The 23,209-nt window shown below is 39.3% G+C and overlaps 2 protein-coding genes across 2 annotated transcripts; both read right to left on the reverse strand.

Moving 5' to 3' along the window:
• Positions 1 to 1,723: 1,723 nt before the first annotated feature.
• On the reverse strand, positions 1,724 to 15,722 carry LOC146485978 (uncharacterized). Its single transcript, XM_085102714.1, has 10 exons — positions 15,114 to 15,722; positions 13,994 to 14,166; positions 13,148 to 13,388; positions 12,430 to 12,619; positions 11,935 to 12,029; positions 11,130 to 11,261; positions 5,033 to 5,124; positions 4,374 to 4,532; positions 3,744 to 3,933; positions 1,724 to 3,488 (listed from the first exon to the last, which is right to left on the reverse strand). The coding sequence occupies exons 1-10, from the start codon at positions 15,388 to 15,390 to the stop codon at positions 1,930 to 1,932; spliced, it is 3,108 nt and encodes a 1,035-aa protein (XP_084958840.1). The 5' UTR covers positions 15,391 to 15,722; the 3' UTR covers positions 1,724 to 1,929.
• Positions 15,723 to 16,318: 596 nt separating this feature from the next.
• LOC146485979 (uncharacterized) lies at positions 16,319 to 22,634 on the reverse strand. Its single transcript, XM_085102717.1, has 6 exons — positions 22,508 to 22,634; positions 21,333 to 21,424; positions 20,778 to 20,882; positions 19,649 to 19,762; positions 18,362 to 18,633; positions 16,319 to 17,680 (listed from the first exon to the last, which is right to left on the reverse strand). Exons 2-6 carry the CDS (start codon positions 21,397 to 21,399, stop codon positions 17,390 to 17,392), a joined length of 849 nt encoding a protein of 282 aa, XP_084958843.1. The 5' UTR covers positions 21,400 to 21,424; positions 22,508 to 22,634; the 3' UTR covers positions 16,319 to 17,389.
• Positions 22,635 to 23,209: the final 575 nt, after the last annotated feature.

Below are 23,209 nucleotides of genomic sequence, written 5' to 3' on the forward strand. Positions count from 1 at the left end.
GAAAGATAAATCCTAGATAAATCTCTCAAACTTGGCCGTTTTAGCATCAGGCACCTGAAAAACAGTTCTACTACAAACGTCTGCAAATTTAACACTTATCCACTTTTACCTTATTCCACCATATTACTGACCTGAACCAAGCGCAATCAGAACATTCTTTATTTGGGTTTCTAAGCCATTTACCGCCTTGATTCCTTTCATGTTCAGTGTTATTTATTATTTATTTCAACAATTTGTCAAGTTTTGTATATTAATTTAAGTCTGATATTCTTTTTTTTTTAATTGGTCACTGTTGGTCCCAGGCAATTGCGTATGTCAGCTTTTGACTGGTTCTTTGTCAATCTATTGTTATTTTCCTATATAACTCTGATACCACCTGGATGGCTGGGCGGGTTCACAAAACTTAGTGCATCATTAGCTTGTGACGTTATTACTAAGTTCTTTAACATACTCCTTAATTCGCCTATAAATTAGCGCATATATCTTTCAGTTGACCCAGCACCTCTATTGTAGAGGGCTAAGTAAATATTCTGTCTTCAAACTAGCCGGTGTGGCAGGTGCTTGAGAAATAGGACATCGCGTGCCCTCAGATTAACTATTATAATTAATTACATTAATTGTTATAATTAATTATGATAGAGCGCCTGTTATAGCCTCCAATGCAATCGTTTTTTATAGGTCTTGTAGGGTGTATTGTCCGCCTCCGCACAAAGAGGGCTGGGCAGTCTTCCTCGGCATTTGTTCGTTAACACAGACTTCTCAACGTTTTGTCAAAGTAGCACAAAAGGATACTAACTCTAATAATAAGATTTTAACTCCTTTGCAGAGACTTTCAAATACCTTGTTGTCCAAGGAATAAAGACCTGAGCCTGGTTTCCCTGTCTAATCACCCGAATCGCTAGAGAGGAATAAAAGTATTATACACTGGATATGTAATTGTGCACAAGAGAGTGCCATCCTGTCAAAAAAAAAAAAAAAAAAAAAGATGGAGAACTTTCCTAGGCCGGGTTGTTCTAAGCACGCGATTAGCGCTAATCCAGGTTAATTACAATGACAACTTATAGGTTTTGTGTACAGTTAACCGAGGATGAGTGCTAATCGAGCTTTGAGCAACTCGGACCAGAAGGTAAGCCTGATCAATGTGTTTACCGACTTAGTTACTGCTCGTCGTTGGTGTTAAGGAATAACTTGCAAGGAGACAAGGCAACAACACAGATAAACAGAAAGCACTACTTTATTATAACAATAACTATTCTATTCAAAACTGTGAAAAGCAACTTCTATCGATGTGAAAATTCAGCCTGTTAGTAGAACTTCTCTTTTATCTAGCCAAGAAGAAGGGGTGTGGTAAATATTCTGCTAGCGACTCGGGAACTAACTGCGACTAGTCATTGTTATTAATCAGAGATAGTGCAAGCTGTACAAGAATAATTTTAATAAAGAAAGAATCGCGCGATCTTTGCTATATTTGCCTAGAAAATAAACGACAGCTCGCGGTCCATTGCTGCCAACCTTTGGAAAATCAATACCGAAATTAAAATCGTCGTCAAGTAGAAAAATCCTTTTTTATTTACACTAACAGATTGAGGCCCGGAAGCCCCGGGGGTTAATCCTGTCGGTAGGTATAACTGAAGTACAAGTTCCGGCATTTTCCCTTTCCAAGTTTGTTTTTTTTTTGTATAAAAAATAGGCTTCAAAACGGATGATCTGTGCTCGTTTTGTTCATTTATTTTATTGCTAACCCCTACATAGACAACTGGTGTGAAAAGTAAAATCCAATTCCGTTTTTAGTAACCTCTAAGGACGTGATTCTTTTTAAACTTTTTAAACTTAAGTTCCGGCATTTTCCCTTTCCAAGTTTGTTCATCTTGTTTCATTGCTAACCCCTACATAGACAACTGGTGTGAAAAATAGAACCCAGTTCCGTTTTTAGTAACCTCTAAGGACGTGATTCCTTTTAAGCTTTCTGTTCTTCTTCATGCTTGATGCAATAACCTCCTCAAGTTTATCATAAATGTCCTGCAGCTTTCCCGAGTAATGCCTCACAGGTTTAGGGACAGTTGTTTGCCTACTTTTCACTGTTCTTGTCTCAGATTGTTGTGTGTTTGTTGTTGTTGCTGTCGTTGTTGGCTTTCTTACAGTAGAAGCCGAAGTAGCCGGTTTAACGGTTGCTAATTGATCAGGATCTTCATGTTTCTCAATCAGCAGTTCCTGCTGCTTTTGCAAACTTAGCAAAGGAACATCCTCGACCGTATTTAGCATGCGACGACTAGCTTCATCGAGCTCTGAAGCGGCTCGCTCGCTGAGACGCCACTGACTTAAATATCTCTGCTCCGCAAAGTTTTCTTCATCAGGGGGACTTACCCCTTCCATTCCTGTCCTTATAACTCCATTTTGTGTTGTATATTCCACAGGAAAAGCTTTGTACGTATTGTACGCATACGAAGGGTAATAATAATAGTCTGGCTCAACATTTTCTTTCTGATTTTCTAAGGTACTGTAAACTGAATTGCGATTAGAAGCTATTTCATCATTCCCCTGAATATCGTACAAAGCAAAATTCTTCCCGTGTTCGTAAGCATCATTTGTAAAAAGTTCGCTTGTCTCTTTGCTAAAAGGTGCGTCAATAGTTTTTCCCGGACGGTTTTTATCTTCTTGTGTATCAAATACATTTGTTTCTGTATTCAACGGTGCATTCTTCAACTCAGCCATTTCGTCGAGGTTTTCATATTCGTTTTTATTTTCAAGCTCATTTTTTTGTGTATTCAACGGCTCAATCGTTTTATCCGGGTTACCATCTTCTCTCTGTTTATCAACTGTACTAGTTTTTGTATTCAACGGCTCAACCGGTTTGTCCGGGTTTTCCACTTCTTTTTGTGTGTACGGTTCACCCGTTTTATGTAACCACGTTTTGTCTGCTTTTTGTGCATGAAAAACACTTGTCCGTGTCAAAACCGAGGGATTCCTTGTCCTCGCCATGTCGTTATTTCCCATATCTGCAGGAATTGTATTTGCTTGAGTTTTTACTGGTGCATTATTCAACTTTTCATCCAGTTGTTTTTCACGCAAAGAGTTACTCACTGTTGTTGAAAGTTGTTCGGCATTATTCCTAACAAGTACCTTAGTACTGACTCCAGCAGGTGAATTTTTCAGAATTGTACTTTTGACGTTTCCGTGGAAACTAGAGCCATTTTTTTTTCTATGGAAACCCGGTCTATGCTGCGCATGCACTTTTCTTCCCATAGAGATTGGATCCAATGGATTCACGTAATTTATTTTCTCCTTTATAGGGAATTGAAAACTGGTGTCTTTAAACAGAGCAACAACTGGGTTCTTTGTTACTCCACAAATGTTGTCTTTCCACGCGAGCTTGACATAACCATCAAGACCCCAGGAAGAAGACCAGGAATTCTTGACTAACCAGTAAGGCACTCCTTTCTCTTTTCCATAGCCCACCACTAGAACCGTGTGACGTGTGAAACTGTTGTCTGTATCGTGACAGATAAAGAGAAAACACGCAATATCATTCAAATTTATCAGTTTACGCCAATCTACTACAAAATCAGTACCGAATATATAGTGCCATCTCTTCCCCCCCCCCCCCCCCCCGCTACAAAAATCTCAGGTACCATAGTCCTTTGGATAATAAACCCCGAACTTAGTGTTTGCTCGAAGACAGAAATACGGTGCTATCGATTCGACATTCCGAGTCACACAGACTTTCCAAATTCTTGGCCACTTACCACATTCAGGGTTATCGTAGATTCCCCAACTGTAGAATTTCAGCGACAGTGGTTTCTGGTTGATTGACACACAGGCTGGACCATATTTGGCTATGGCTCTCTTGAGTGCACTATTATTGTACTTAGGAACAAAGGCGAAGGCGTCTATTTTGATGCGTTCTTTAATTCCTATTGTTTCACACGTCCCTTCCTGTGTTGAAAACAAATGGTACATAATCCTCTCAGTTTTAATTATTTGCAGAAACCCTCTTACTGAATAAGTTATATTTCATTGTAAACTGGTGTCGGAAACAGCCACACTGCGGATAAGCATTGTTGCTCATTCAGAGAAGGTGAGATTCGTTTGTTAATGGATCGTGTAGTGAATCATGTGCCTTTAGAGAAAAGCGCAGCATATTTATAACTGCACGACCTTAAAAATTTTCGAGTTCCCCAGAACGGTTCGTATTTAGCTATGTTCGTATAATTATTAGCAACACCTTGGAATTCCATTATCTTTGTTACTAATGTAAGAAATTAAACCAGCTGAAGTTAACCAGTTAACTAGTCTAAATACGAGAACAGATTTTTCTTACGCATGCGGAGTTCCCGCGTGCTTGCTTGATAATTGTACTTTTACTACAGCCCCACCTGAGCCAAATACGGCCCATAATTCTTTGCCTTCGCTACTCCATTCATATAAATCCAGCTTAATGCTTTGTTGTACCAGCCTCCTCTGCAGCCATGGTTACCAGACCCCCAGGAGCAGTCAATGACCTGCTGTGCAGAGAGTTCAAGCAATCGACCTGTCTGAGGAAGAACAGCATCTCTTCAAAATAAAGAATATCTGGCATGCTGTATTACTACATAACTTGTTTAAAATGAATGCAATAAAGTACCGCGCCTTTTGCGTTTGTAAAATCAATGCAAACAGAAATACCCCAATGAGCCAATGACTGATGTATTCTGCTGTCAAGCAGGCAGTCAGGAGTACATAGTAAATGCGAGACCTCATGTGAGAACGAAGGCTGACCTTGAAGCTAATGCCTAGTGTGAACTCTTCAAACAAGACTTGCAACCAAAGTCCAGCGCAAGAAAAGTAGAAAAATAACGAAGACGATCATAACGCCTTTGTAAGGGTTCCCTGTGGGTTTTAAAACAACTCGAATACTTGCTAAGAAAAGCCATAAAAATTTTACACTGACTGGCAATGTCTTGGATTTAGAAGGACTGCCAAGAACGTAAAGGGTTAACTAAATGCTATTTTTCATTCTTTTCGATATGTAACACGCCCGACAAGTCGCTCATACCTTCATGAAGTACGCTCCTTCTACAGCTCCCACGGCACCCAACGCATAACATGAGCCACAGATACCTTGACCTCGGACAGCAGTCACTGCACCTAAACCAAAGCAAAACGCTTGTCAGTCACGGCGATTTTCATTTGTCAGGTTTGCAAGCAACAGTGAAGGGAGAGGCGAGGCAACGGAAGAGCTAAAAGTCACACTAGCCTATCCCTGAGAGAAAAAAGGGGAACTTCTTGGAGTCAAGTTTGGAGTAGTGCTGTCAAAAATGGGACACGTTTCCTTGGCAGCACTGGCCCCATTTAATCCTGAAGCGGGTACTTCCTTAAAATTTGGTAATTATGTCGCTTCTCGTTGAAAGTTCTATCAAACAAAGCACTCCAAATTCCGAAACATTGGAAAAACAACGCAAGAAATTCCCGCAGAAAGGTATACGTGTTGTTTCCTCGTACCAAAGTGAAATCAAAATATTGCGGAAGCTCTGAATTACAACAACACGGTAATTTTCAGCCGATCAAAGTTCCTGTTCAATTCTTCTGACTTATCCTTTTGTTTTCTTGAAAGCCTGGTGCTGAAATACACGCAACTGTTCTTGATTAAAACGCAGGCCTGTCAAGAGCGGCTTTCCACAAATATCGACCGAAATCAACTTTTGGTGGCACAAGTCAAAAAATCGATTTAGCTCATATTTTGCTCATAGGTAGGCCTTAGTAAGAAAGAAAACGTGCTGCAGTTAGTTTTTCCAAATAGAGCTTCCTTACGCGTAAACAAGCGAAAAACGATTTTTAGTTCGGTTGAGTTCAAAATTTGCTTCTGGTCGGGCGGAATTTTCCTTAACTTTGACCGGCCGCGTATCAATCCACAGCCAGTCACGGATCATGAAATAACATCTATATCTTTTCTAGGTCTTCGTCTTCTGTTCTACAGAAAAAACATTCAAAACTTAGGTTACTTTTATGCCCGAAACAGATCTAGAACAACATGCTATAAATGCAAATTTTTCACAACCAAATTTTCGAACTGAAATACCGGCAATTTTACCCATGGGCGATAACTTAGATTATCATAAAATAACCTTCTATGGCTTCACTGTCTACTTATCAATCATAACATCAAAACAAAAGTTTGGGTAAATTATTTTAAGTGACCCGCAGGGCCGCGAATTTATCACCTACCCTGTCGAAAATCTGGCATTCGCATTGTAAACAATGGCGTGATATAGCCGGTGACCGCGCACCACGAAAGCCAAAAGAGAAGCAAAAACGTGCGTCAATTTGAGACACAAAGGTACGGAAACTAAGCTGATACCTTAATGAAAAATCAAACATAAGTTTTGGCCATCTTCTTCATCTATTCCCGCTCGATACAAGCATATTAGTGTGTCGACGACGAGGTTTTCAGTATTTCATGATCATTTCATCAGGGGCACCCAATGGATCGTTTCGGTAAATTATCTGTTCGGAAGGTCCTTAATCCCCTACAATTTTCTGAGGGGAATTTTCACCTCGAACGTTCGTGATATGGAAAATTTAAGGCCTAGTGTTTTCGGATTAATAAAAATGTCGTTTCGGGTACCGAAAAAAGGTCAGCTAAGATTTTCGGAAAGGAAATAAGACCTAAGGTTTTCGGGAAATGGACAAAAATGCCCTAGTTATTTCGAAAAGACCGAAGTTCCCCTAGAATGACCGAACAGATAAAAATATTATAGTGCAGCCTAAAATGAACCTATAGAGCTTTAAAGGCACTCCAGATAGCCTACAATAGCGTTTCAAAGGATCTGAGAGAAAACTGTCGTTGGGTGCCCCTGATTTCATGCACGTTTTAACAAGAATTTAGCATCGAATTCTTCATTAACCCGCACTGGAGTTATTTCTGTACTCTTACCTTCTGAGTAAAAAAACAATCCAGTTTACGAATTAATAAACATTTCCTTCTTTTTTTTTTTTTTTTTTTAATAAACAACTCGCAAGCTACACTGTTGCGTGACAACCATGAACCAGAAGTGTCACCATAAAGATTTATATGTTTCCGCAATGTCTCAATGTATGTTTCAATGGGGATACAGGGGCTAGTTTTCGTAAGTAATGTCCGTTTGATTCCATACTTTCGCACGTAGAATAAATACTCAGAAACGGGCCCATCATCAGTTATATTCGAAGACCAACAAAGTTAAATCATTCGTGACTTAATATTGTTGACACAATATTTTGTTTTAGTTCTTTTTCGTTTCTCTCCAGAAACAAGTCCTTTCCTATCTATCAGGTGTGGGACTTAATTAGCAAACGTACTGACCAAATTTGACGGCCGCAGTAGCAATAAGGACATGCTACGGCTCTTACATTTGGTACCTTCTCTCCTATTTATCCAGGAATACCGTAAACTGCCGCGGCTTATAAGCCCTGGGCCCGTTTCTCGAAAGACCCGGTAACTTACCGGGCCCGATAAGTGTCTTTGGTGATAAATGTTTCTCAACAGCTAAGCCCAAATCGTCATTGTCTTGATGTTTTCTGGCGTTGTAAACATGGCCCTTGTTCCCTACATCTTGAAAACCATAACTGACATGACTTGTGCTGGTCAATATTCTTTGTACAGGACACACTCTGGACGGCAGAGGTGCTATCTCGCTGGACCTTGTTCTGTCTCTGCGAGTAAACGAACATGGCCCACCAAATATCGACTTAAAAGAACAGCAAACTATCATGCTTGCCGTTTTGTTTACAGTTCCTGACTGTTTCTCTGGTGTAATAATAATTCAATTTATTCATAGGTCTGAAACTGCGACGTTCAATAATCTAATTAGTTAATTACGTTCATCCTCACACAAAGAATATTTCAGGATCAAAAAGCGCAGCAAAATAACATTATCTATTATTAATAACACGAGTATTGACCACTATCTTGGTTTCATTAAATTTGTCACGGTTTTTATTGTTATTACTTTTTCCCTTAAACGTTCAGAATTCTGTCGTTTTGTTGTTGTTGTTGTTGTTGTTGTTGTTGTTGTTGTTGTTGTTGTTGTCGTTGTGTGCGTGTGCTTTTTCACGTATATTTCACGCAAACGATGCAGTTCAACATAACAGTCGAAACTTCTAATCAGATTAATGTAGTTCAAATCTGCTGCGTTTAAACTATTTCTAGTTTAATTCATCCATGGCAGTGATAAAGAAAGAGGAAAAGAAATTTTCCAATTATTTGTTTTAACGCAATAATATTCAGCCACAATAACGAATTGGACTCCGCATCAGAGCGAACGGATACTCTGGAATTTCCATCTATGAAAAGCAGCCGCAATATATATTGGTCAGTAACGCTACCGAACTTTCGATCCAAAGATTTTTCTACTGCAAATGAAAAATGCTTCCTTTTAAAAATGTCGCTTCATTTTTTTCTAATAGGAAAAACTATTTGTACCCGTGACAGTCTGTCACGCTATCTTTTTTGCGCTTCGATCGCCAAATCTCAAGAAAATGCTGATAAATCTGAATCCTAGCGGATCATTTATTTTCATTTACCGAGAGCTTTTTTTTTTTTATATTATGATAAATAGGTATAAAGGGAAGCCATAGAAAGTCATTATAGGGAAATCTAAGTTATCGCCCATGGGTAAAATTGGCAATGTTTTAGTGCTAAAATGTGGTTGCTGAAAATTTGCATTTATAGCATGTTCTTCTAAACCTATTTCGGACGTAAAAGTAACTTAGGTTTTAAATGTTTTCCCGCGAAAAAGAAGAGGAAGACCTTATAAAGCAACAAAAGTCATTTGAAGGTTAGTAACAGTCTGCGGATTGATACGCGAGCCGTCGAAAGTTAAGGAAAATTCCATCCCGCCAAAAGCGGACTTTGAGCTCAATTGAGACAAAATCGTTTTTCGCATATTTACTCGAAAGGAAGCGGTATTTTGAAAAACTAACTACAGCTCAGTTTGTTTCTCATTAGCGACTACCTATGAGCAAAATATGAACGAAATCGATTTTTTTGACTTGTGTCACCACTTGGTCGATATTTGTGGAAAGCCGCTCTTAAAATAAAAAGTCACTTTTTTAAAAATAGCAGAATTGTTACCTTTAAAGACTTGGGAATACTGTCTTGAAATAATCTTACTCGATTTCCAGCATTAAAGCAGCGAGATTTAAGAAATCTAATCAGCAGTATACAACTTCAGTTTTCCATAAAAGCGGTCTTCCAAAACTTCGTTATCTGAGTTTTAGCACGTACGCATGCTCAAACCTCAAAACGTACCACATGGAATACACCTGTTCACAGTTATATGTGCATGAATGACAGTGCAATTCAGTCAGATATTGAGTAGCTGGTTGCGAAAGGGGCTGCCTCATATGGCTTAGGGGTCAGCAGTTCCCTCCCTCACTGTCTTGTCGTCAGGCAAGGTATCGTTACCGAGTGAAAAATGTTCTCCGCTGGCTGAAAGAGACCTTTGGTGCATGGGGTGCTCTTCTGTCAGGACTGTTGTATTATTTCAAAAAAAAAAAAAAAAAAGTTGCGAGATTAAAACTTATGTTTTAAGTATACCATGTGAAAGACAGCCGGTCTACGGCATACGAATGGATTAATTTCCTTTCGCTCGACTTTGATTTCAATGAAAATTGGCTTTTGCGTTTTTCACACGTAAATATTTAAAGGGACAGTATCACGCTATTTTCGTAACACATTGAAAATCGAAAAGACGCTATTCTGTTGATAGCAGCCAAGATATAATGACCAAAATTTCAATTAAATACTATCAGAATGCAAGAAACTATCCAGGGATAAAAAAAAAATGAAAATGATGATTATTCTAGAAAGTGACGCAGGCATACTCGGAAAAAAGAAATCCGAGTGCTCCTATCAGGAGTCGAACCTAAGACCTTCCGATTACTAGTTCGGATGCTCTACCATTGAGCTACAGGAGACTCGTGGGAGCTAAGGCCATTAAACTAGGTTCATTGGACAAACATCCTGCACACTGCTAGGATTTGAATGTCGAACGGATATACCATCACATTTCTTTCATATCCAGGGATATTTTCGCCGGCAGATGACCGAAATAAAAATGGGTTCAAATTTGAAAACGTCGGGCCGACGTTTTCAATTTTCGCTGTCGTAACGCTCTAAAAATCGGTTGTACTACAGAAGGATTCACGTGTTTCAGACATTTGTTCTAATTTTCGAAATTTTCAAATTTAACCGATTTCGATAAAATTTTGGCTTAAGGTAGCTAATGTCTAGGAGATATTGTGTGGAAAGCTACTGTCTTGCCTGCCTGCACATGCATTTTACATCTTTAAATTCGTCACTTTTCCATACATTTCCTTATAAATTGGAAACCGCTGTAATGTTTTCCGGTTTTATTGTACTGATTTGAAATTTTCTAGGTGTCCTTATTTCGTTGAGAATAGGCCTTATCACGGTTTTCGACGCCATTTTGACGGGTAGGCAAACAGGCTTGAAATAACAGTGTTTGTATGGAAATCCGATGTCAAATAATTTTCATAAAACATCGCTTCTGAAAAATTCATGAATCAGAAACTTTTGGCACTAGGAAAAGAATTTTAAGAACAAAATTGGAGGGATGTAGCTGTGACAGAAACCGTCCAGTCGTGTTTTGAACTTTCCATACATTTGTCTGTATAGCAAACCAGCCGTGAACTGCTACTAAAAATAGTTCGCGGGAAAAAATACAGGGAAATGTATGGAAAGTTCAAAACACGACTGGACGCTCTCTGTCACAGCTACATCCCTCCAATTATGTTCTTAAAATCCTTTTCCTAGTGCCAAAAGTTTCCAATTCATGAATTTTTCAGAAGCGATGTTTTATGAAAATTATTTGACATCGGATTTCCATACAAACACTGTTATTTCAAGCCTGTTTGCCTACCCGTCAAAACCGTGATAAGGCCTATGAATTTCGCTTTCAATCAATTTGTCCTACGTGGCCTAAGCTCCAAATTTAACGCTTTAACCCTAAGCTCAAATAATAGCCGCTTTTCACCCTTTAACCCATAATATCAAAAAACAAATTCTTCCAACTTGTCCCCATACATTTCTTATGAACGTGGTGTGGAGAAGGTATTAACTGTCTGTAGGTTTTATCTTTCCTTACTCTCACCATATTCCCTCCAATCCAGTTCATCAGGTACGTCCACACTTTTCAGTACAGTACTCATGTTACTGTAAGCTTCATGGTGCTCCTCAAGATGGACTCCACCCTTGTGGTTTGTGCTATTATCCTCGCTAAGACCTAACGTTTAACACCAAATAACGCATGTTAAAATTTCAAATGCGTCCGTCTTAATACATAAAAGAACTAAAACATTAACCTGTCATTTGTTGTACAGCAAAGATACTCTAGACGGAAAGTCGGTGGGCACTCGTACTTTACAACTACGCCGCTAGCACTTCACTCATACCTTACCCGTACTTCGCTCGTACTTCACTCGTAGCTCCCTCGTGCTGCACTCGTACTTCACTCGTAGCTCCCTCCTGCTGTGTTCGTACTTCACTCGGACCTCCCTCGTGCTGTGCTCGTACTTCACTCGTACCTCCCTCGTACTGCGTTCTTACTTCACTCGTACTTCCCTCGTACTCGTAATTTACTCGTACTTCAGCCGTACTTCACTCGTACTTCCCACTCGTACCTCACTCGCACTTCACGCGGAGGTCACTCATACCTCACCCGTTCTTCATTCGGACCTCACTCGTACCTCGTTTGCAACTCATTCGTACCTCACTCGTATTTCACTCCTACCTTACTGGTAATGACTCAGATAGAACTCGTACTTCAAACTCTCTCCACTGATACTTTACCCGCCTACGGCATTGGTAATTTATTTATACCTAGCTTGTACTGGTCTGGTACCACATTCTATAACACAGCAATGGAAGTAAAATACAACAGTTTCATTTTCACCAACCTCCATGTCCATCATATTCCGCATCTGTAAGATCCACTAAATGATTCGGAGCCAATTTATAGTTCAGATTTTGCCTGTTTATTGACCTAATGTACCTGCAACAAGCAGCACACAAATACAATGCTGTTAGTCCTTCTAGGGCGTACATGTGCGGCTACCATCACCCATTTGTTTGGTCATTCAATCAGCTCTAATATGTACAATTTTATGATTATTTGTTGACAGCTGATCGCATGTTAACCTGCGTAGCAAGCATTTCCGAGGTATTTTATGCGGTTTTTGCTTTTTCACCGTGCTAAAATTAGGACAAGGGCAAAAAACAAAAACAAAAAACAAAACAAAACAAAAAAGGAAGGGAGGGAGGCGGAGGGGAGGGGAGATGTTCTTTTCACCGATGTGGTTTGTTTTATACTTACTTTAACACTTCCTTTACAATTTATTAACTTAAAAAAATGCAAAAATAACTGTAAATAAAAATGTAAACCACATAGCTACCTCATGTTATGACGAAATATATGTTTCCTCTTGATGTGTTCATGTTTGGAGTCGTGAACCTTGCTGTGATGCTGTTTATACATATGATACATCTCCTCTACTATGTCTTCTCCATAGGACATAAACTCACCCATAGGGTTTGATACAAAATGAGAGTCCAGACTATGAGACCAGTTATAACACCATTGGTCTGATAAAACAAAGCATATGTTGAATAAGCAAAATTCACACACAGAGGCGTCTCAACGCAAACAATTTCTTATCAGTTGCCGCCATTAACTATCGGATTTATACCAACTGCGCTTTTGTTAATAGGAAAATATTCCGCATATATACGCCATTCTTTGTCATTTCTTCCACTTGTCGTTGTTCACGAGTGACAGTTTGATCGAACCAGCATTTCAAAACATGAGAAAGCTTGAACTTCTGTAAAGGCCGGCACTAGGCAATTTGTCTTGCAATTCAGTTCATTGCGCCATTGCAACACAAGTTGAACTTGTCTCACAATATTTTTGTTGCAATCACCGTTACATGAGGTAAAACTGACTTCTACTTTTTGCAACTGTCGCGGCAACAAAAACATTGCGAGACATGATCATTTCAGGGCATGTTACAACAGGTAACGAGTCCTGCAACTTGTGTCGCAACAAAATTGCGAGGAAACTTAATTGCAAGAAAAATTGCCTAAAAACCGACCACGTGATTTAAACCAACTTACCTCTCGGTAGCTCAAATTTTTCCAAGTCAGGTTTCCACTCCTCGAATGAGATGTATTCCAGAACATAATTGTCAAAGTAGGAAGCCATTAGACTGTCATAACCTTTCATCTCATATCGCACGGGACGGACTGGGTCGAGCTTACTGACCAGAAGAGTGTGAGCATTCAGTAAGCCATACACCATATAGCGGTATTCCCACCTAGTGGCAGGCGTGCCCATGTACACTTCCTCACCGGCGTACTGAGGGAGAATGGGAACCAGTTAATAAAAGTACTATCATATTATCTCGAGTGTACGATAAAATTTCTTAAGCAGTTTTACATGGAGGAGTCTTTCCGTTGAGAAACTGGTTTGCCAGATTAGTGATTTAACATCGAGTTTACGTGAAACGGCAAAGGTTACCTTGCCGTTTCACGTTTCACGTAAAATAGCGTGAATCTGTTGACTTCAGCTAATTTTGCGAGTTTCGATGAAGCTGTTTTGAGACTCACTGTGGTGAGTTCATGAAGAAAAGTGCGTTAAGGAGTGAGTTATGAAGGATTTTTTCAAACATGAAACTTTAAAATTGTTATAATGGGACTTGCCGGAAAAATTATTGGAGTACTTGTTTTCAACCATTAACTACTTATATGTTTAAGAAAAAAGGAAGAGATATTTACGTAGTTCCCACGAAACGGCTACCGGCAAATGGGAAAAACGGCGGAAAATCGTTGTCACGTGGTCATTTTTGCCGTTCGCGTTTCATGTATATGCGATGCTAAATCTTTCTAATATTGGTCAAAACACGTGAAACAAGTCAAAGCTACTTTCATACTAGTTATCCCGTTAATGAGTTGACTTCTTACCTTAAAGTAGGACATATTAGGTACTATGGGCTGAGGGATTATGGGCCATCCTTTGTGGCCCTCGAGTTTCCAGCACCCGATATAGTTCCCATCTTTTTCTGTGTACATTGGTACCACCTTGAATGTAACGCCATGTTTGCCGAGGTCCGCTCTTTGATAAGTCTTGTCTGTACCTAACAACGGCAAAAAAGTGTCTGCTAGTCACTAAATTATTAATCAATTTTTCCACACCAGCGAGTTATACTTGAGTTTATTGACATTCAGATACGAAGCACTAAGCAAGTTGTTAAGTCACTGAATGGAATAATTGTTTTATTACACAGCTAACTCATGGATCATGAAAAGCACTGATTTTTACCGAAAACGAAATATATTTCCACTATTTAGCCCGGGGGAATTTTAGTTGGGCTATTTTTCAGTTGGTACAGCACTGAACTGGTATCGCAGGCGTCATAGGTTAGAATCACGGCGGGCAAATTTGATTTTACGCCAGCTACCCCCAGTCCCCTTTTCTTCTCTCAATTTTTTCTCGCTCCCCCTCCCCCCCTGGCCCCCTTCCCCTCCCCGACGAATTTTTAAAAGGTTTGTCTTAAGCAAGCGGAAAATAACCTAACAAAACACTTTTACTCTTCTGTTAAAAAGCTGAAAGAGGAAAGCTTTCCAACGGCTTAAATGACAATGTCACGTGTGTCTTGTCTAAGTATATACACTGCCACGAGGTTTTGGACAGCAAACCTTATTCTCTGTATGAATGGGGGTGAAAATCTGGAGGCCCTGATCATTTAACTTAGACAAACCAATTTATTAAAATATCTACTTATTTTAGACCCAATACGAAGCGCTAATGTCCCTTACATAAATACATCAGACCTTGTGTTTTGATTGGAGACTGGAGTAACTAGGCAACGGCACCTGGTACTAAAAGGGCGGACCCAACAAAAAGTTCAACACGATTCATAAATCGACCGTGGAAATGTCTGGATTATGAATGGATTACTGGCGGAGTAAATAAAGTAATCACATTATATTCAAACTATATCAATTCCCGTCGCGACGAGCACCAGTACTTTTAAAACACAAGCTATAATTTAATTAGTATTGTAGTATTAAAATAACTTACCGTAATAGTAGTCGATGCGACTTCGGTTGAAATCTTTTGTGAACCAAATTTCAAACGGCTCCACGATATTACTGTGTGGTAGAAACAGCCTTCCAGTGGCGTGATAGTTGGTAGGAAAATTTACTGTTAAAGGGACGGTTTTATTCTCCTTCTTCAATGATCGCTTGAAGATCGTTTGGTCAAAATAACTACCTTTGTGGAGTTGGTAAATTCCGGTTGCGATCAAACACGTTACTAACACGGCAAGGCCGGGTAAAACAATCCTTTCAGAGAACATCTCTGCTCGCAGTTAAAGGTGTGAGTTGCGAGAGGAGCCAGCATTTGCTCTAGTAACTAACATCGTAAGACTTTTTGCAAAGTTTGGTTCATTTTCCCGTTGACAAGCCATGAGAAGTGATGTTATTTTAAGAAGATGACAACTTCTTTACCACAAAACACATCGAGACGTCAGCGCTCAACGAACACTGAACTTCCACAACGTTCTTTAAGCGGCAAAAACAGCGATCCACTCATAATGCATTTTTGTTACGGTTGGTTCTTTTTCATCCAAGAAATGATAGGATCTCAAGTTTAGTTTGTGATTATTCGTTATGACATTTTAACCTTTACTTCGTTGAGGTACACGTATAAACCAATTGTATTCAAGAGACTCAACTGGTATGTAACAGGTGTTATTGTGCGGGAGTGTGATTACTGCAGACAGTCAGAACACTAACGCTTAAAATTCTTATTTTAAAAAGATGCAATAGTCTGGTTAACAACTGTACCGGCCTGAGCCCTTAAACTCGGTGAAAACACTTGAAGGTTGTTTACTTTTTCTGTGCAAAAAATAGCAAAGACACCCCAATTTATTTTTGCCAGCCTGTTGTCACAATTGGCAAGCTCTAAGTTAATCGGTGACCTTCAACGGACCATAGTACCTCTACCCTCAGATTACTCATGAATGTCGTCCCTGCAGCCTTCCCGAACCCCTTGACCAGTGGTCGTAGTCTTCGTCGAGAGGATCTCGTGTTTTGTGAAGAGAGTGTCATTTCACGAACTTCATGAAATTTCGGAAATACACAGAGATGGCATGGTGACCAAAAGTCCCCAGGGTGTTCTGTTCAACCGTACGCTATGACGAGGGCTAGTGTAGTGTCTCGTGAATTACAATGAACACATCAATTAAATCACATCCATTATTTTTGTATTGCGAAGGCAAATTTTATTTCGATTTTAATTAAAAACCACTCTGACTAGCCGAAGGAAAAACGGTAACCATTGTTCTCTTTCTGTTTCTTGCAACAAAGAAAGGGTTTCTCATATAAATTGGCAAGTTATTAAGAAAAATAGAAATGCAACTAAATCCGTGTATTTATTTTTACACTGTTTAAGTGATACGCAGCGGTTTTTAAGTCTGCAAATTATTGCATGGAGGGAATTATAAATATTAACAAACAGTTGTTTTATAATTTCAATCGTTGGACTGTCTCCCTTATTTTCCACACTTGGCCAGCTAAATTTTCTTGAGAAATTTTTACACACTAAGTCTTGGACCTCCTCTAAAATCGAACAAGCAACATGATCATACTTCTATATAGTCGATTCTGTGATTGCTTAAAGCCACGAGCAAGAGTTCACAAGAGTTCAGCCTCAGCGAAAACAGAAAGTTGAAGATCAAACAATTAATTGTTAGAAATTAAACTCTTGTTTCACGGCAATTCCCAAGCGCTCGAGAAGATCGACTCCTGTGTGCTGTCCAAAAATCAAAATCTGTTTATTTTAATGGACAGGAGTATATTTTATAAACTCTCGATCAATTTTTGGCACTCAAGAGAGCTGTTTCGTTCTGCTGTTATGTGTTTTACCAAACTAAAAGAGTAATAAAAAAAAACTTCATTTGAACCATGTCAACTATTTTCGGTAGCATCTTGAGAAAAACGAAAGTCACATTTACCAATGGAAGCCTTAAAATATAAGTGCACTGCGCGCAGTTGTTCAAACCCCGATTAAGACCGATTAAATTAACCCTGGGTTAAATAAATTTTGATTCAAGTTTAATTATTAATCATTAAAGCTTCTTCAAAATGATTTTTGTCCCTTAGTTTTTACTTTGAGTTTCTTTACCATTAGCTTAAAATTAGCTTTTAAAATCATTTTAACGGGCGAGATAAAAACTTCAGTTAACTTTTAATCGGGTATTAGCGTTAATCATCTGAAGGGATCGTGATCACAATTTTAGAATAATTCTGACAAAACACTAACAAGATCGCCGTGACACAGTCCCTTCAGTAGTACTACTTCTTGTTCTGTTTTCGGCTGATTACTTTGGTTCTTCTAAACACACTGGAGTACACATCAGTCTTTGCCCCCTCCTTGACTCCAGGCCTCAGGACGTTAACTGATACTCCATCGCCGACATTTCCGGGAGGGTTGTACAATGCCACTATAAACACGTCATTAGCAAGCAGCCCTTTGCGTAGCGCACATCCCATGCCGAAGAAACGAGAGTTTTTCCATACCAACTGCGTGAACGAGCTTGTGTCATCTTGAATGTGGGGATAGTTATAGCTGTAGTTTTTGCTTTGCTGATTGAAGAAGTAAAAATGTCGCAGTTATATCAGTAAAAGGATATGCTGCAGTGCTAGAGAAATGACCGCTTTCATCAATTTCTGAGAGCTTAACTTACAGTGGAAACGTTTCCAAGTCATTTTTTTTATAGTGGAAGAGAGGAGCAAATAGAAATTAAGAAAATAGAAAGATAATACACGCAAGGAGGGAGGTTTTTCGTGAGAAGGTCATAGACAATGAGATGCTAATAATTTCAAACAGAAATACTTAAGAAATTATTCTGCTCCAACTGAATATTCTTTTGGTATTGTTAGTTTTTTTTAGTTTCTGTTGGTTTAGCAAAAAGCAATACGCTAACCTGTAGTGTCACAGAATATCAATTTTCGTGAAAATACCGCAAATCCTGCCTATTTCGAGCAAGAAGTATTCTGTTCCCTCAAAAACCGAATAAGCTCCAACGTAAACGCAGTATCCATCAATTCCAAGTATTTCTTTGTGGAATAGACGGCGACCAATCTTTCATTATTTTTACCAGAGATGGTAGCGCGCGCGATACAAAAATCAATAATCTCGCAACCTTAGAGCGCCATTCTCTATTTATATGAAAAGATACAACAACACCTGTTCTTGTTAGCGAAACAACCGTGTCATCTTACGAGAATAGTTCCTTGGACATTGCAAACACTCATGCTCAATACCTGATACCATTTATCTGTAGCTTTCATAGCCGCAGTGGAGTCACAGCCAAATGTTTCTCCGAGGAACTTTTCCACATTCTCCCCCACAGTATCCTCGTCGGGCACCTGAAATCTCTTGGAGTTACTTTTACTAAACTGTTGCGCCAGCTGATAAGCTAGCTTATTCGCTTCCGAGGACAGCTTATCAGACCACCTCAGTGGTTGGGCGTGGTGATACAGTCGATAGCGATTGTGAGTGTTCAGTGCTGTTCCTGCAAACTCTATGGGATTACCTAGGAACAGAACAAAACAGCAATGACATTGTAAAGCTGACAAAATTAGCTTTTGGTGCCGCTGTGAAGAGGACAAATGTCGATACACTGAATTTTTGCCTGCATCCTAGTAAAACAACAACAGCAACTTTATTTAAATATTTCAATCTATAGGGCGTTTTCATTCACGTAACTACTGGCCATATTGGTTTCCCGAAACAAAAGAAAGTATTTGCATAAAAATATAGTTCAATTCCCAGAGGTTTAGTTTGGGACACCAACATGGCCGCCATTTCTTTGTTTTGGGACACGAACATGGCCGCCGTGACGTCATGTGAAAACACTCTATCTGATGGTATAACCGATTTACTTACAATAATAAAAGAAAAAGAAAAACAAATATTGGTAAGGTAACAATAGTAAGATTAAACTTTACAAATATTTACTAAAATTTAAAGGTTAAATTTTGCTCTTTTTTCCATTGCTGGGAAAATAAAACACAGGGATCAGCATTGTTGAAAAGAAAAACAATGTTTTCATGAACATTAAGGTTTGCAAATAATCTATTATGTTCATTGATTTTGTGAAAACAGTGTTTCAGGTAATAGCGGAAAGTGAAATCAGTAAAAAGTGCATTTCATTTACAACTGAATCAATTGTGTACGGGGTAGACTCTTAGATGTTCAGGGGTTTTTGGAAGGGTAAATCTTCACAGGCTTGGCGGAAGGTAATGATCATTTGCAGACTGCTATACCTTAGCCAGGAGCTCACTACCCGGAGCCTGCAATTGATAAATATTCGTGTCGCGGCATTTTTACAGACCTATATATTTTTAGATCGAAGTTTCCACGAATTCAGACAATCAGAGTAGCCTTGCTAACGAGTCACAAGCTTTGCTTAATTCTCATGTGAACCGGAATTTTAACTTTCCCTGCCGGTGAATAGCAGTGAACCCCCTATCTGAAAACAAAGGGATCTATGAAAACGCCGCAACATAGGAGTTGTGCGCCCGAAGTCATGAGCCCCTGACACTCACCTCTTTTAATTGTGCCCGGTTTGAGCACAAATCCCTGCACTCTATGAATCTGTTCTTCTCCTGACTCCGGAACCATTGGCCCAAGTATACTCTTACCACTGCTCCCCAGGATCACTAACAAGAGAATAGAATTAAGATGCGCGCGTGAAAGAGAATTTCGATCTAACGATTGAATCAAGGATTGACAAAGGAATATTGCATATTAGAATGGAGATTAAGTGATCTGCAAACGGTTGATCTAAACTGAGGAACGTCATGGATTCAACTCCTTCCAGGGACTAGATTTTTGTTCTGGCTAAACTTGCCTACAAGTCGAGCTAAGGAAAGGAGGGAACACACCAAACCAAAAAAAAAAATCAAAGAAAGACCGGAAATGAGAAGGAAAGGGATTTTCAGCAAGTCTACTATTAGTTGCAGCATTGCTGATACACTATTGCCAAAAACCCACCCCTATCTTTTGGCCCAAGTAGAGACTGTTACTGAGCGCGTGATGCAAAGTATTGCGCGTGCGCGCAAAGGACCGTTTAGTGTCCTGCCGTCAATCATGCGCAAAAGGGAAGAGCTCTGGAGTCGAGAATGAATCAACATTTGCTTCAACATTTGGTTCAACACATTTGTTGAACCAAATGTCGGGGGCGTTTGAACAGGTCGTTCAACGTTGTTAAAAGCGTAAAAAAAATGTTGAAAACTTGTTGAAAGTGTGTTGAATCAAATTTAAATTGGTTTAAACTTTCATTCAACATCGCTACAACATTTTCTTTGTTCTTAAAAATGTTGATTGGCGTTGAAGCCGTTTGAACACTCCGATCTTCCAACGTTTACTAAACATCCGTTTAACGTTTGTTGAATAGATGCAAGCAGTCCCTTTCTGGATAGTCGTGAGGTCGCGCGAATAGCCGAGCGCGAAAGAACTGGAGCGAACGGGCAGTCTCTTCTCGTTTAATTCGCCTCACTCCAGTCTCGCTGCGCTGTGAGCGCACCCTCTCGACTAACCAGAAGGGGACTGTTTGCAGTCTATTGTTGAACGAATGTTGGGCAAATGTTGAAACCGGTTAAAACGGACCTTAACAGTGTCTCAACTAATTGTAGTTTCTGAATGCTACATCGTCCGAGATACCTGACTACTAACCAGAGTAATGATGTCTCTGTGGCATGCTTGTTCTGTACACATAGGCAGTTTCCAGTTCGATTGATTTTTTCGATGCCTTTGTCATTTGATATTCATTGATATCACCTGTAATAAAGCGAGGTTTCTCATAAATCATTACCAACGCTAAATAAGGACATGTAAGATGGAAAACAACTAAGGAATTCAAGATTCGTGCAAAATTTAGAGGAGTATTCTGAGTCGGCCCGAGAACATTTCACGTTTCTCTGCCTTATCTGAAAACGTTCTACCTCGTTACCGTTAATCGTTCAACCTCACTAATTTTCGCATTGATTTTTATTGCTAGACTGATGCGGTATTGCTGCCATTTGCTCCACAATTTGTTGGATTTCATGCAGTGTTTGCTGTAAGTTTTAAGTAGGAAGGACGAGTGAACATTCGAGGATCAAAAAACACAAAATGTGACTGGGTACATTTTAGGACAATCGAGGGAGAGCACTCTGACGCTGTACTGATTCCTAGCTCCTGAATGTCAACATAATCGCCGTTGGCGTCTTTTGATCAGAGAAGACCAACCTGAGTTTTTTGCCAGACTCAAGACAACTTGAAACAGCAGAACGCTTGTTACTTTCACAATGGCCATTGCGCATGCTTCGCTGCTACTGCATCTGTTCATAAAAATTGAATTTTTAGTAACAAGTTAATTGGATGCAAGACTGAACAGCAACTTGATATTTGAAGTGAAAACGCACGAGACCATGGTTAGCAGTGCTTTCCACTTGACTAACTGTGTTATTTTGTTTATTTTGCCTGTAATACACTTGAAGTCTAAACATTGTTCTTTTCTATTTACTAGTCTGTGCACAGCAGCCCGCTCCTGTCCACAGATGGACAAATTTACACAATTTCAATCTTAAGCAACATAAACTGCGGCTAAGTCCTGTTTTCATGCACCTGACTTGAGGTTTCCGATCAGAAACAGAAAATTCTCACTCACCTTCACTCAATTTAAAATACTAGATAATATGAAGCTAATAGTTAATTTTCTTTCGTACGAACATTTGATTATTTGAAAGCAAAGTGGACAAGTTCCCCTTATGCAATGGGTTTTGTGCTCGGAATCTTCCATGGCCGAACAAATGAGCACGAACCGCATCGTGATCGCTTAACCATAAACGAGGCAAGGTCAAAGCCAACGTATACTTGTGGCGTTGCCTGTGTTTAAGAGCAAGAGTTCGTGACCCGTATCACTTTTATCTTTAAGTCACGGTATCTTGGAAACATGAACAAGCGAGTCAGTGACACGGAAAGCGGGATTGACTTGAGTACTCAAACGATCACTTGACAGGTATTCCACATAGTTCGCGTTCCCGGTGTTGATTTTGATTAAAGTGGAATTAATGAGCTGGACCAGATGATGTTTAGACTGTTTATGTACTACTATTTCTTACGCGTTCAATAGATTATCAGTTTGCAATAGAAATGCTGACTAAACACTGTGTAACAGGTAGAACGATTGTTAGTGTCAGAACCTGCCAGTGTTCCAACGTAGAAAAACTATATTTCGATTACAACTATGCGGTAACGACTGTCAAAGCCATATTGATAAAAATCTGAAAATCAACCGGTAGAATCAGAATCGCTATATCTAAAGAGTAAAAAGCTCAGCTGTTATAAGAACATTTTTTCAGCATATAAAGTTGAATTCGTTTCTTACCCTCATAGCAAATCAGAACAAAAAAGAAACTAACCTTATTTTCAGTACAACCGCATTTCAGTATCTTTGTGTGATCAAATAATATGCAAACTTTACACCACAACAGCTCAAGACGGAGAATATTTCAATTGCAGTGAATTTAGAGTGCAGGCAACGAAGCTTGCAATTAAAAATGTATAAGCAACGGAGTTGGTTTTCACCTAACATAACCGATTTAACTTGACTGGCGTCATGGCTAAACTTAAAAATAACAAAGAGCAAAAGTAATTCGGCTAGGGAAGAAAAGAAACACTCGTCGTGAATAAAGGAAAAAACATCGACTGAAACAGGTTGCGACGAGTGCAGAGAAGTCATACTACTGGAAAAAAGGTTTTTAGAGGAAAATTAAAGTTTTTTTGGTCTTGTGAAACCAACTCTTGCATTGGATCGTTAACTTATACTATGCACAGTGACACAGATATCAGTGCATTATTGCCATTTATTGCGCTCAAAATCATGTGATTCAATGCTGAATTTGAGATCGGTGAAAAGGGAAAACCGACTTAAATTTTCATTAAAACAGAATCCTAATTTCTGACGCGATTAAAGTCTTCCGAAAAGACATCCACCAAAACGAACGCTTGGATGCCAGTGATATTTGGAGATAAAAAAATGAAAGAAAGAAAGATCAGTTCGAAAATCAGAAATTTATTTTCCGTTAAATTGCAATTACCTCGCTATCCCGCAAAAAAGTTCA

Source organism: Pavona decussata, unplaced genomic scaffold (genome assembly GCF_977016875.1).
Source record: "Pavona decussata unplaced genomic scaffold, jaPavDecu1.1 SCAFFOLD_23, whole genome shotgun sequence".
In the NCBI taxonomy this organism is placed as follows: Eukaryota; Metazoa; Cnidaria; class Anthozoa; order Scleractinia; family Agariciidae; genus Pavona; species Pavona decussata.

Excerpts from the sequence above, each read along its gene's own strand:
- LOC146485978 (XM_085102714.1), bottom strand. The coding sequence starts at position 15,390 with ATGTTCTCTGAAAGGATTGTTTTACCCGGCCTTGCCGTGTTAGTAACG. Across the intron at positions 12,620-13,147 it reads AAAATTTGAGCTACCGAGAG|ACCAATGGTGTTATAACTGG; the intron begins GTAAGTTGGTTT and ends TTGTTTTATCAG. Across the intron at positions 11,262-11,934 it reads GGAATATGATGGACATGGAG|GTCTTAGCGAGGATAATAGC; the intron begins GTTGGTGAAAAT and ends GTTAAACGTTAG.
- LOC146485979 (XM_085102717.1), bottom strand. The coding sequence starts at position 21,399 with ATGGCCATTGTGAAAGTAACAAGCGTTCTGCTGTTTCAAGTTGTCTTG. Across the intron at positions 20,883-21,332 it reads GAGTCTGGCAAAAAACTCAG|GTGATATCAATGAATATCAA; the intron begins GTTGGTCTTCTC and ends GCTTTATTACAG. Across the intron at positions 18,634-19,648 it reads ACCGGGCACAATTAAAAGAG|GTAATCCCATAGAGTTTGCA; the intron begins GTGAGTGTCAGG and ends TTCTGTTCCTAG.